At 43.5% G+C, this 13365-nt stretch overlaps 1 protein-coding gene across 1 annotated transcript; it reads left to right on the top strand.

Annotated features, from left to right (window-relative positions):
- The first annotated feature begins 4095 nt into the window (after window positions 1-4095).
- On the top strand, window positions 4096-9629 carry ZNF281 (zinc finger protein 281). The gene has a single exon (XM_053391514.1). The coding sequence runs from the start codon at window positions 4462-4464 to the stop codon at window positions 7243-7245; it is 2784 nt and encodes a 927-aa protein (XP_053247489.1). The 5' UTR covers window positions 4096-4461; the 3' UTR covers window positions 7246-9629.
- Window positions 9630-13365: the final 3736 nt, after the last annotated feature.

Raw genomic sequence — 13365 nt, 5'->3', positions numbered from 1 at the left:
ATGGAACAACCAGCATAGTCTCCTTGGACGATCTCAAAGATTGTCTTGGTCTGTACCAGGGGATCTTGGTCCCAAGCTGTTTAGGGCTTTAAATGTCAATCACAAAACCTTGCACTGGGCTGCCAGTGCAGATCTTTCAACATCAGTATAATATGTGTCAATCTGGGTGTCCTGCTAACTATAACAGCAGCTGGACTTTGCACAGCTTTTGAACTGGGCACGAGAACACCCCACAAACTGCACATTATGGTAGTCTAATTGAGAGATTGGGACGCGGGTGGCGCTGTGGGTTAAAGCCGCAGTGCCTAGGACTTGCCGATTGAAAGGTCGGCGGTTCGAATCCCCGCGGCGGGGTGCGCTCCCGTCGTTCGGTCCCAGCGCTTGCCAACCTAGCAGTTCGAAAGCACCTTCGGGTGCAAGTAGATAAATAGGGACCGCTTACCAGCGGGAAGGTAAATGGCGTTCCGTGTGCTGCACTGGCTCGCCAGATGCAGCTTGTCACGCTGCCCACGTGACCCGGAAGTGTCTGCGGACAGCGCTGGCTCCTGGCCTATAGAGTGAGATGAGCGCACAACCCTAGAGTCGGACATGACTGGCCCGTACGGGCAGGGGTACCTTTACCTTTAATTGAGAGATTATCAATAGTATGGACAATCACAGCAAGAATATCTCTGTTCAGGAACTGGAACAGTTGACACACCAACCAAAGTTGGTAAAATTCACCTGGACGTGTAGTGGCAGCAGTGGATCTAGAAGCATCCCCCAAACTACACACCTCCTCCTTCAGAGAGAGTGCATCTTTTCACAACCCAGTTCCACACCTGGGATCCACCCACCCATAAGGTCTTGTCAGGACTCAGTAGCAATGTATTAGCTACCATCCAGCCCATGGCTATATCCAGGCATGCAAAACCTCTCCTAACCTGGATACAGCAATAGAGAAATAGAGCTGGGTATCATCAGCATTCTGGTGCCACCCTGACAGCTTCATAAAATCATGCTCTGATACCCTGTAGTTCAATTGTCAGGAGGCACAGTCTTTCAATACTACTCTCATGAACTGATGCCAGGAGTAGGAGCGAAACCACTACCCCTAATCACCAACTCAGAGGCAGTCAGGAGACATTCAACAGGAGAATCAGTAGGGTTGAGATCCCCCATCCATCTGAAGAAAATCTATCAGGGTGGCCAGAGCTGATTAGGTCCTAAAATGGATGGAACCCAGACTGAAATGGGTCAAGATACTAAGTTTCAAGAGCTTCTGCAGTTGAACCTCCAGCAACCTAGATTCTTTTTTTCAGGAGTGGCCACACCAACTCCTTCAAGGCACAGGGGAACATTCCATTACACTTAAGTGCAAAAAGTTTATTATATGTACCATATTTAGCAGCCAGCAGTGTTATCAACTTGAACTAGAATCTCTGGATTAGATTTTGATATCATTGCTGGTTAATGACAGAAGCCAGTGCAGAAGAGTTTTATTTATTGAAGGTATTTATATACTATGTTCCAGGCAGACCTCACAAAAGTGGCTTACGTTAAATTACAAGAACGATAAGTATCAATAACAATTATGCAATAAAAAATACACATGGGGAAAAGAAACATTTTTGTGTTTCTGCTGCTTCTACCCTGTGTTAAGGGCAAAATGGTTCTGCAGAAGTTTGGGAGATGGGGACCACCATTTGCTAGATGGTGTCATCATCTCACCAAACTGTTTCTATTTCTTCTCTCCTTCCCTTGGGGCAAGCCTTCCTGTTTATAAGTAATGTGATTAAATATAGATATCTGTGCCTGAACCATAGTCAGAAATGTTGTGAGGGGGACTAAGGTTCCATGGGATGGTGTGCAGAAAATGCAGAATCTGAATACAAAATATCCAGAAACTAAATACAGGTAGCCAGTAGCCTAATAGATTACAGGCTATTTAATAACACTATATTCAGTTTTATAACATCAAAAACTTCATCACTGCTGTTCTGCTACTGAAGTAGACTGCTTGTGCAACAGAACTTTTCCCTCCCCTCCTCTCTTCTGCAGCCTCATGTGCATCCTAAAAACCTGCTTCAGATGGTTGTCCCTCTGGAGCAGATATTGGGGTCTCACCGAGAGAGGAAGCGTAAGTCTCGTTGCTTGAGTAATGCCCGTGCTTTGTTCTCAACTGCCAGAATACCGAAAGGCAGGATTCTGTGTCCATGTCTCCCCATCCCATATCTCCATAAGGGCTAGAAACTTATTAAAATGACCACAAATACAGAGCATCACACCAGAAAATGTTGACCCTGTGGCTATGGTGCAGAAAGAGTAATATAAATATTTATATGTGATCTGAGCATAATGAATATACATCCAAATTTTTTGAATATCAGATCTGACACAGTCTTTCATATGCCCCACATTCTTTCATACGCTTTTGTCTATAAAATTTCAAGATCTGAAAAATGCAATCACGTGAGTTTTGCTTGGCTGTGCAGATGATTAGAACATCTATCTATCTATCTAGCTATCATCTATCTATCTTAAGAGTAACAACAAAGACTGAGTATTAAAAATTCATAATGAAAAGTACTCCCTCCCATAAATGAATTGGGAATAATTTTGACACAGCTATTTGGTGGTATGATGAGTGTTTAACACTTTAGAATTCAAGCACTTTCATAATTCTGAAGACAGATACTTCTCGGTCTATCAAATAATTGTGTTAAAATTGTTTTTAACGATTTCCTGGTGACATGTTCAAGCTTGAAACATTGGGAGTTGGTATCCTTTAGTAAAGATTGTTGATACCTACCTCAGATCTGTGTTGTCACTTTGTTGCCATTTCCCCTAATTTTACAGATGTTTAATTTGAAAGTGAAGAAGGATAAGCATATTATTTGCACAACTTGCCTCCACTCCCATCTATTGTATAGGAAGAAGTGGCACCGTGAAACTGTATTAAGAGTGAACCCTATTTGAGGATTGAGCCAGAATAATTTACATTGCAACCCTATGCATGACAACTCAGAAGCCAGTGAGCATAGGATTTCAGCCTTGCTGTTTTAAAACTGCAGAACAGCTGGAAATGGAGCCTATAGATTCCCCCCCCCCTTTTAAACCCTATTTTCATTATCTATGCAACTGTGCCATATGCATTGGGGGTGGGGGAACCTGGCATATCTTGCTAAAGGGTTTTAATTTTCAAAATGGACACGGCATGCTATATGCAGTTGTCTCCAAAGAAAAAGATGGAGGCAATTCATCTGTTGACTATGGATTTTCACATCTCATATATTTTATTTAAAGAAGCGTGTTTGCAGACTTGATTTGGAGAACCTAAGTGGCAGGGAACTAAGGGAACGCCTTGGTTTCCACCAGGTGCAGCGGAAAGCGGGAGATTTCACAACTTCCACTGGCTATCTGATCTATTGCTCCATTCTGGCCTTGCGGGCAGGAAGCATTTCCCGGTATCCCCTTGAACCCGCGGGCAGCCTTTTCAACATTCAAGCCGGTATCTGGCTTACTAAACAGCCGCGAGCGACGAAAGGTTCGCCTTCTCCCTATTTGGTTCGCCCGCCCCGCCATTCATTCTTTATAGCTGAAATCGCACCAGGCGCGCACTTTTATTGGGGGGTGGGGTGTACTTAGGTCCCACTGAAACCAGCGGGGCTTAACTTTTACCATGGCAGGGATCAGAACCCAATAGGTCCCCCCCCCCGAATGTGGACCCATTGCCCCAATCTGTACAGTATTATCTAGACGCGTCAACTCGCGTGTGCGCGCGTACACACGATACTGAAACTGTGCTTATGGGACCTACGCAGCCCCGTGCCATTGACACCCCCACTGTGACCCACAGAGAAACAACTGTTATTTATTCTGGTGGGGGACTGCGAGGGGCACTGGCTGGTCCCCGTGCCTCTTCTGAGTAGGTGCCCGGCGGGAAACGCGGCCCGACCGTGAGGTAATGCGCGCGAGGGAGGGGGGCGGGAAAGGAGCGCAAGGCAGAGAGACGCGCAAGGGGGTCCCACTCGCGCCTGCGCCCTTCCCGCCTTCCCCACCGCCGGCGCCGCCGCGGCTGCTACCCTGACTGGGCAATCTTTCCCGGCATGCCCCGCGTGGCGCATGGGCAGTGCGGGGCCTTTCCAGCGAGAGGGGGGGCGGCTCTGCTAATTCCATTGTGGAGCGGAGACGGCGATATTTTTAACTGGAGGCGGCGGAGAAAGCGGCGGCGAGGCTGGGCCGGGTGGGGCCGAGCGGCGGACGCGAAGGAGAAGAAGAAGAAGGATGCTCCGGGCGGCGAGCGGCCGCTGAGGAGCGGCGGCGAGGGAGAGAGAGGGCCGAGCCGGGCAGCCGGGTGAGTGACTGCAAAGCGAGCGGGGTCTTGCGGCAAGAGCCGCCCCAGAGGGCCGCGCCTCCCCTTCGTCGCCTTCGCCCTCTTTTCCTCCTCCGCTGCTCCTTTTTCCCGGCCCCGAGAGGGACATGAAGCTCGGCAGCGGCTTCCTGGGAGGCGGCGGCGGTGGCGGCTCTTCTTCCTCCTCCTCCTCCAAGAGGGCGGCGATGGAGCCCACCTTCCCCCCCAGCATGGTCATGTTCAACCACCGCCTGCCGCCCGTCACCAGCTTCACCCGGCCAACCGCGCCCCCGCAGCATTGCGGGCTGGCTTTGGCCTCCGCCTCGTCCGCCAACTCATCGTCCTCGTCCGCCGCCGCCTCGTCGTCGTCTTCTTCCTCCTCCTCCTCCTCTTCCACCGCGACCACCGTAACTGCCGCCGAGCCCCCCGCCCCACCGCCGCCGCCTCCTCCTCCTCACCCTCAGGGCATGACTTTCAAGAAAGAGCCGGCGGGGGGCTTCCCTCTCACGGCCTCCTCGTCGTCGTCCCAGCGGGGCTCCTGGGGCTTCTTCCACTCGCTCATGAATATCAAGCAGGAGAAGCCCAGCGACCAGGAGGAAGAGGAGCAGCAGCAGCAGCAACAACAGCACCACCACCATCACCACCACCACCACTATGGGGGCCTCTTTGGGATAGCCGGGGAAGAGAGGCACCCCAACCTTGTAGGCGGCGGAAGCGGAGTGGAAGGGGCCAGCCAGAGCGTGATCCAAGACCTCAGCCTCTTCCACCACCTGCACCATCACCCCCACAGAGGAGACTTGCTGCTGGGCATCCGAGGTGGTGGCGGCGAGGTGGGTGTTGGTGGCTCGGACGAGCCCAAGCTTGACGCCCAGGCCAGGAAGATGAAGAGGCCAAAGTCGGAATCTCAGGGAATCAAAGCCAAGAGGAAGCCAAGCGTTTCGTCCAAGCCCCTTGCGGCGGGAGATGGAGAAGCTGCCATGCTGTCCCCTAGCCAGAAACCTCATGTCTGTGAGCACTGCAGCGCTGCTTTCAGGAGCTCCTACCACCTGCGCAGGCATGTGCTTATCCATACCGGTGAGAGGCCTTTCCAGTGTAGCCAGTGCAACATGGGTTTCATTCAGAAGTATTTGCTGCAGAGGCACGAAAAGATCCACAGCAGGGAGAAGCCGTTTGGGTGCGACCAGTGCAGTATGAAGTTCATCCAGAAGTATCACATGGAGAGGCACAAGAGGACGCACAGCGGAGAAAAGCCATACAAATGTGAAACCTGCCAGCAGTATTTTTCAAGGACTGATAGACTGTTGAAGCACAGACGTACATGTGGAGAAGCCATAGGGAAAGCAGGTGCTGGAATGGATCCTGGGCCATCAAACCATAGCATGGGCAACTTGTCTATGTTGTCTCAGGGAAATACAGGTTCGTCAAGGAGAAAAAGCAAAGCAAAATGTGTATCCACTGAAAACAAAGAGCATAAGCCTACTCATAAAGTATCTGACTCTCAGATTGCATCTAATATGACCTTGCAGAATTATGCGGTGGAGATTCCTATAGTGTCTTCCAGTGGTGGCTTAATTGGCACTGGGATAGAAGAACTGCAGAAAAAGGTGCCAAAATTAGTCTTTAAAAAAGGAAACAGGAAAGGTACAGACAAGAGTTTTCTTAACTTTGTGTCACCATTACCAGACCTTCTTGGTCAGAAACAGTTGTCTGGAAAACCAAGTGGCTCTCTTGGCATAGTCGCAAATACCAGTGTGGATGCTATTGGCCTCCTTCAAGCTGCAAATAGTAAACCAGGTCAAATAAGTAGCAATTATGACGATGCCATGCAATTTTCAAAGAAAAGAAGATACTTGCAAACTGCCAGCAGTAACAGTGCCTTTTCTATAAATGTTGGGCATATGGCCTCCCAACCGTCTGTAATACAGTCTGCAGGTGTGAGTGTTATGGACAGTGAAACCCCGTTATCTCTTATTGATTCATCATCTCTAAATGCTGACATCAAATCTTGCCACGATAAGTCTGGCATTCCTGATGAAGTCTTGCAAAGTCTTTTAGAGCAGTACTCTCACAAATCAGAAGGCCAGAAGGAAGATCCCTTCAGCATTACTGAACAGCGTGTGGACTTACATGCCTCAGGAGAACATACAGAGATGGTTCAAGAGGAGAACTTGAGCCCCAGCTCCCAAACAGCTTCAAATGACAAAGCAAACATGTTGCAAGAATACTCAAAATACCTCCAGCATGCTTTTGAAAGAACAACTAATAGCACTGGTTTTGCTTTTGGACCCAGTTTCCAATTTGTAAGTTTGTCTTCAAGCCTTCATAACCATACTTTGTTTCAAGACAAACAAATATACACTACATCTCCACTTGAGTGTGGTTTCAGCCAATCTGTTACCTCAGTGTTGCCATCTGCATTGTCAAAGCCTCCTTTTGGGATGTTGCTTGGATCTCAGCCAGGTTTTTATTTATCTGCTTTGGAAGCAACACATCAACAGTTGACTCCTTCACAAGAACTAGATGATCTGATAGACTCCCAGAAGAACATAGACACTTCATCAGGCTATCAGTCCACACCTCAAAAAATGAATAGCCAGAAGGAACAAAAAAATCTAGAATCTTCATCAAGCTTTCCACTTCCTTCTCAGGAACTAGCTAACCAGATAGATCCCCAGAAGGACCTAGAGCATCGAGCAACATACCAGATAGAGACCTTTGCACAAGCATTTGGTTCTCAGTTTAAGACGGGCAGCAGGGTGCCAATGACTTTCATTGCTAACTCTAATGGGGAAGTGGACCATAGAGTAAGGACTTCAGTGTCAGATTTCTCAGGGTATACAAATATAATGTCTGATGTAAGTGAGCCATGTAGTACAAGAGTAAAGACCCCAACTAGCCAAAGTTATAGGTAAAGTTCCAAGTATGACTAGGCTTGGGGGTGGTCTTAATGTATTAGTTTTATTTTGATAACACTGCCATTGGAATGTTTCTACACAATCCTAATACAAATAATGTAACACGCCCTTTCAATGCAACTTTTCATTTTTAGTTTTTGTTAAAGTAATTTTAGATCAGTTTGTATTATGGTTTTTAAATCAGATTAATAGACTTGATACTTCACTTTTTTGTTGTTGTTCATGTGACAGTGTTTAGCAATCAAACTTACCTATTTAGATTGTCAGGGAATAGCCCAAAAAGTTGAAAATGCAAAAAAGGGAAAAAACGAAAGAAAAAAACACACAAAAAACCTTTGTTCCTAGGATTAAGGTTTATTTTAATTGCTTTACTCTCAGGAAAATGTAATGAAGCAAGGGGATTCTGTGCACTGTTGGTGTATTGGAGTTTCCAATTTACAAATAAGTGGCAAATCTACTTCACCATTTAACAAAGGGATTTTAAGACATCAGAAATTGCTGTCTCATATCTGGGTGATACAAAAATTCTGAGAACTTAGCTACCTACAGCTTGTTATAGTTGTTAACATACTTCTTTATTTCTTCTTCTAGATGATGATACTCATTCCAGACTGGTGGGATAGTCTCAGATCCTTGGTATAAGCCTGGAATGATAGCTTTAATAATAACAATAATGTCCACCCCATTTTCCCCTGAAGGCTGTGATTTTATAAAGAGATTTTAGCGGCATAATCCTCAAGAGGAGTTTTAAAGTGCCATTTTGATGTCATTGGAACCCCAATCTGAAATTGCAGTCTTAATTTATATACTTTTTGGGAATGCATTATTTATTAAATACGGGGGGTTTTTTAATTAAAAAAAATATCCCCAATTGGCTACCAATCCCTCTCTTCCCCCTACTTAAATATTCCTGTTTAGTGTCTTGGGTCTTTTTTCCTTTTTCATCCATTTTCAATGCCAAGCTCACCCTCCATGGTTTGTGATCCTTTCCAAGTTCCTTTTAGCTCAACAGCTGGAATTTTAGAAGATTTACATTCCAGAAGATTGCATAACTTATTATGTGTTTTCCGATGTCTTGTGGCATCAAAAGTTGAACAATTTTTAAAAGGCGAATGCTCCTATTTTAGAAGGCCATAAAGGTTTCCTTAGAAGATACGATAAGAAAAAAATACTCAGTTGTACATAAAGAGGTCCTCCAAAGTGCATTGGGATCTACTAGCTTAGTCAGCCATGCCCACATGCAGTCTTGAGTATTTTGGGGGGTGGGGGTGGGGTTAAGATTACATGTGGCTAAATGATGTGTAGAAGGACAATGAGGTTGGCCTAAATGTATGAACCATGTGACCAATATGTACGTGGTTTATTGTAACCAGAATCTCCAAGGAATTGTTGCTCAAATTCATGTATATTTTGTGGTACATTATTTATGATATGTGAATCTTAATTAGAGCCTGTGGAGCCACGGAAACCTATAGAAAACTTAGTGGCTATTTTAAAAACTGCTAAAAAGCAGTTGCACTGCCCAGAACCACTTTTTTTTTGCAGATGTATTTTTTTTCCTAATTAGTTTTTTTAATGTAATTTTGGTGATGTTTCCGCAGATTTTTAAAAATGTACTTTTGGTGATGTTTCTGTCTTGCGTACTTTCTGAAGGCAGAAAAGTACCAGTGGTTGTTTGCAGTCTTATTGTGTAATTGGCCTTTTGCAGGCTTCCATGTATAATAAAGTAATTAACATTGTACAAGTGTAAAACACTTCTGTTACGAAGATGGTGTTAAAAGAACTATGAATTCTTAAATTGTTACAAAATGTTAAAACATACCAGTTTTCTCTTCCCCCTACCCACCAAATCAACCTGAACACTATTTCACCAAATGAACCACCACATTTATTACTAATGCATAATTAATTAAATCCCACTTATTAAAACTTGATATGTACTTGATTATGTATTTTCCATTCTTCAAAATAGTGCTGTTAATTTTCCCTGCCATCTAGGCATAGAGCACAACTTATCAAGGGATGGAGTGTACTTTAACCACTGTGTTGTTCTACTATGGGTTTTTTAATTTGGTTTTTAAGTATTTTGTTCCACAGCGGTTATGGTTTTCTTTTCTTTTATATTGTGTATACTGGATAGTGTGTATGTTCTGGGATTGTTTGCTTTAGACTGTGACCAATTAAAAATGCTATTCACAAAAATCTAAGGAAAGAAGATGTTGTATTATCTATCCAGTTACACCTCTGGCTTTGTTAAGAAAATTCCGTAAAATGTTTTTAAACTAAATTGCTGGAACAATAGAAGGATAACTTGCTTGCTTTTAAAGGTATTTTTATTGTAAAACTTCTTTAGGTGAACAATAAAAACACTCTTTTCGTTACTTTGAGATTTAATTTTTTGGGGGTATTCTGTGATGTCTGGGTTGGAAATTTTCTATTTGATGATGTTATTTTGAATTAATGACAGGTTAAATCCAACTTCTGTCCACACAACAAAACTTCCTTTTCTACTCCCTGTACCGACCCCAAATCTGCTCTGGAGGTTTGGGGGCACCCCAGAGCAGATTTGGTATTGGGGCCAGGAGAGGGAGGGGAAATTCTGTTGTGTGAGCAAAAGCTATTCTGCTCACACAGTGACTTAGTTGGGAAGAAACCTAGATCAGTTCTGGCTCCATGGGAACCTGTTGAAAGTTGGGGTCTAAATTGTGGGGTTCTTCATTTGAATCTTAAGTTGGATCTTTAAGCATGTGCAACTAGGTGATGTGGACGTACAACCTTTCTCAGATCCAGCAACACAGAACTTACTTTTAAAATGTAAAATCCCAGAAAAAGGCAGGGAGGTGAAGAGCTAGATTCAGTTTCACTTGCTTCCCCAGACCCACCATAAAGCTTTTGGAGGTCTTAGTTCTTAGAAAGAGATTCCATGTCTGCAGCTTCAGCTGTTTGGTGCATGCTTACATTGGATTGGTGTGCACAGGTTTAATGCCCAAATCAAGAATGATGCAACTGGTTATACATGCTCAAGAGATATTGGACTTCTGTTTCTCAAATACACTGGGGAATTTTTTAAAAAGTTGTTTTGATCCATGATATGGGAAGGGGGTCTACTGCAAAAAGTTATTCCAAGCCTTTTTTGGTATGCCTAAAGTAGTACTTACTATCCCACCCAGTTTGCTTTAGTCTGTATATAATAATAATAATAATAATAATAATAATAATAATAGTAGTAGTAGTAATAATAATGCTTTTAAAGTGCTTCACATATAGTATCTTGTACTCTTTAAAAACAACCCTCAAGGTTAGGTCAGCGTTATATTTTTATTCAAAAATATATCCCACCTTTCCATTAAAAACGCTCAAGGTGGTTCCTATAAAATATTAAAGCGATAAAACAACAAAAGAAACTTACTTTTGTATCATGTGACTTACAGAAGTAAGATTTGAACTGGGGATTCCATGCTCGATCTTGGTCCCTAAAATTACATCAGAGTGAAATGTTTTCTGAAAAGACTTACTTCCAGAAGCTAGAGTGGCTTAAAGTATTTTTTCTTCAGTATGTTTGAAGTAAAGATTGTAAGTCTGGTTGCAAAAATGGCAAATGATTGCATTATCACAATCAGTGTATGCTCCAAATTCATATAAATGACTACTTCCCAGCTGTTCAGTTGTATTTCAGGATGAAGAGCTGAGCAGAGAACAAAAACAAAATTTTAGAAGATTCACAAGGCTTTTGTAAGGAGTGAAAACAAGTTTATCTGAGCTTTTGAAGAAGACTTTTTCAATAGTTATTTCTCTTCTTTCCCATTCTGTCCCATTTAGAAGATAGACTAGCTGCAGCCTAACTTTGCAGTTATAGGTGGAACTAATAACTCCACAGTCTAATAACTTCACTGCACTGCTTTGTGCTTTGCTCAAAAAGTACCAGAATCAAGGGCAGAATTGCTTTAAATATTTGGACGCTACCTGAAGAGTATATAAATTAGAATAGGCTGGAAAGTAATCTAGTGTGTTCTGCCCTGAGTGAGGTTTAACATTCATTGTTTTACTGGATTTTAGCATCAGCAACCTGGTTGGTTTAAAAGAGGGCAGTCTGTAAGCAACCCAAATTGGAAATGACCTCCTAGGGCCATCAGAGAAGCGGGCCTAAACTAAAATGGTTGTTAGCATTTTCGCTCTTGAATGCTAAGAAAGCAGCTTATAAGAAGGCTATGACTGGCCCAACCAGTGGTCTATTCCATGGGTAGGCAAACTAAGGCCCGGGGGCCGGATCCGGCCCAATCGCCTTCTCAATCCAGTCCGCGGACAGTCCGGGAATCGGCATGTTTTTACATGAGTAGAATATCCGTGTTTATTTAAAATGCATCTCTGGGTTATTTGTGGGGCATAGGAATTCGTTCATCCCCCCCCCAATATAGTCCGGCCCCTGAACAAGGTCTGAGAAACAGTGGACCAGCCCCCTGCTGAAAAAGTTGACTGACCCATGGCTATTCTAATGAAGCAGTGTCTGGCAGTGGAAAAACAGATTTCTTTGTGAGCTTCACAGGCAGACCATGGTGACAATATCTATCTGGGATTCCAGAGTATTCAGTGCCTGAAAACTGGATTGCATCTCTGGCTGAGCCAATTAGGATCTTCCATGTATCCATCCGTTCCCCTTTAAAAGCTCTCTGTGTTAGATGACATTGCAACATCTAGTGGCAGTGAGTTCCTTGGTATGATTAATCACCTTCGGCCAACGACTCTGGCTTTTTATATTTTGAGAGTCTGAATAATTGTTCCCCTATTCACTGTGCGGGTTCACAAGGCATATATCCAGTCACCAGATTAATTTTAGTTGCTCCAGCTTCACTGTGCAATATTCTTAATGCAGGCGCACAATGACCTAATAATCATCCCTTGTAGGGTTATACAGTTTGTTTCATCAATTTATTTACTTGTTCTAATCAAGGCAGAATGCTGAAAATGATCCAGGGTAAGTTGGAAATGGACCAAAGCTTTGTGTAAATATTTTTAAAGGTTTATGTTTTGTTTTAATATTATTTAAGAGAGCTTGTATGCCACTTAATTGTAACTAAAATCTCTAAGCAGGTTTATGTTTTGTTTTAATATTATTTAAGAGAGCTTGTATGCCACTTAATTGTAACTAAAATCTCTAAGCAGTTTACCAAAAAAGTTGTAACTAACTTTTAAAACCAAGCAGTCCGTGCTGTTGTTCAAAGTGAATGATAGTTTCTTTTCTGACTTCTTTTCCATCTTCTTGGTCTTCCTTCTCTAACTCCCCTTCTATATATTGCAGAATAAAAATGCTTCACCTGAGTATTCTTAATTAAAAATTTGGCTTTAATATCAATTCCGCCTGATATTAGCCTAGGGGGATTTTAGCTCCGTTACTCATCCCCTGAAAGGTTAGAACCTCTCGTTTTTTATGAGATTGCAATCAATTTCTGAGCAGATGAGTTCAAATCTGACTTTTGCAGAGACTCGGGATACATTTGTGCACTGGAGAATGTATTTTTATTTCCATCTTCATTACTATTCAAATCAATTTATTTTTAGTGGTACATGGTAAGCTCAATAAGAATGTTAAAAGGCCAAATATTTTTGTACTATTATGCAGGTGCAGCTAAAGCTTTATGTGGTGAGCTGAAAGCCTGAGTTTCTTCTCATAGTGTAAGAAAATCCCCAGTGGAAGAAAGTGTGTTGAACAAGATTGTCTCTAAGGTCTTGGTTGGCAACTAATTTTTAAGCTACTGGCTCAGTCCCTTTGGAGACCAGATAGGCAAAAGTTAACCAATTTCTTCCCAGGCTGACCAGCGACAGTAGTCTTGGCAGTGAGTGAATCACTTGCTGTGAGATCCAAGCAAGGGATGTCCTTTGAACAACTGAGAATCTTAAGGGGGAGAGCCAGGACGCATCTCCATACCAGTTGCTGGGAATTGCAGGGGAGGGTACTATTCTGCTCAGGTTCTGCTTGCAGGCATCCCATGGCTACTGCGAGAACAGAGCGCTTTTTGGCCTGATCTTTTACGTTACACTTGTAAATGAGAGAAAGCGACCAATGCAGCTGTAGGGAGAGATGGGGAGGCACATGCAGATATGTATGTGTGGAGCTGGCTG

This window comes from Podarcis raffonei, chromosome 6, assembly GCF_027172205.1.
Source record: "Podarcis raffonei isolate rPodRaf1 chromosome 6, rPodRaf1.pri, whole genome shotgun sequence".
Classification (NCBI taxonomy): domain Eukaryota; kingdom Metazoa; phylum Chordata; class Lepidosauria; order Squamata; family Lacertidae; genus Podarcis; species Podarcis raffonei.
The sequence above is the reverse complement of the archived record's forward strand: the minus strand, read 5'-3'. Positions and strand labels throughout refer to the sequence as shown.

Bases quoted from the DNA above. Each gene is read 5' to 3' on its own strand.
- ZNF281 (XM_053391514.1), top strand. From the start codon at position 4,462: ATGAAGCTCGGCAGCGGCTTCCTGGGAGGCGGCGGCGGTGGCGGCTCT.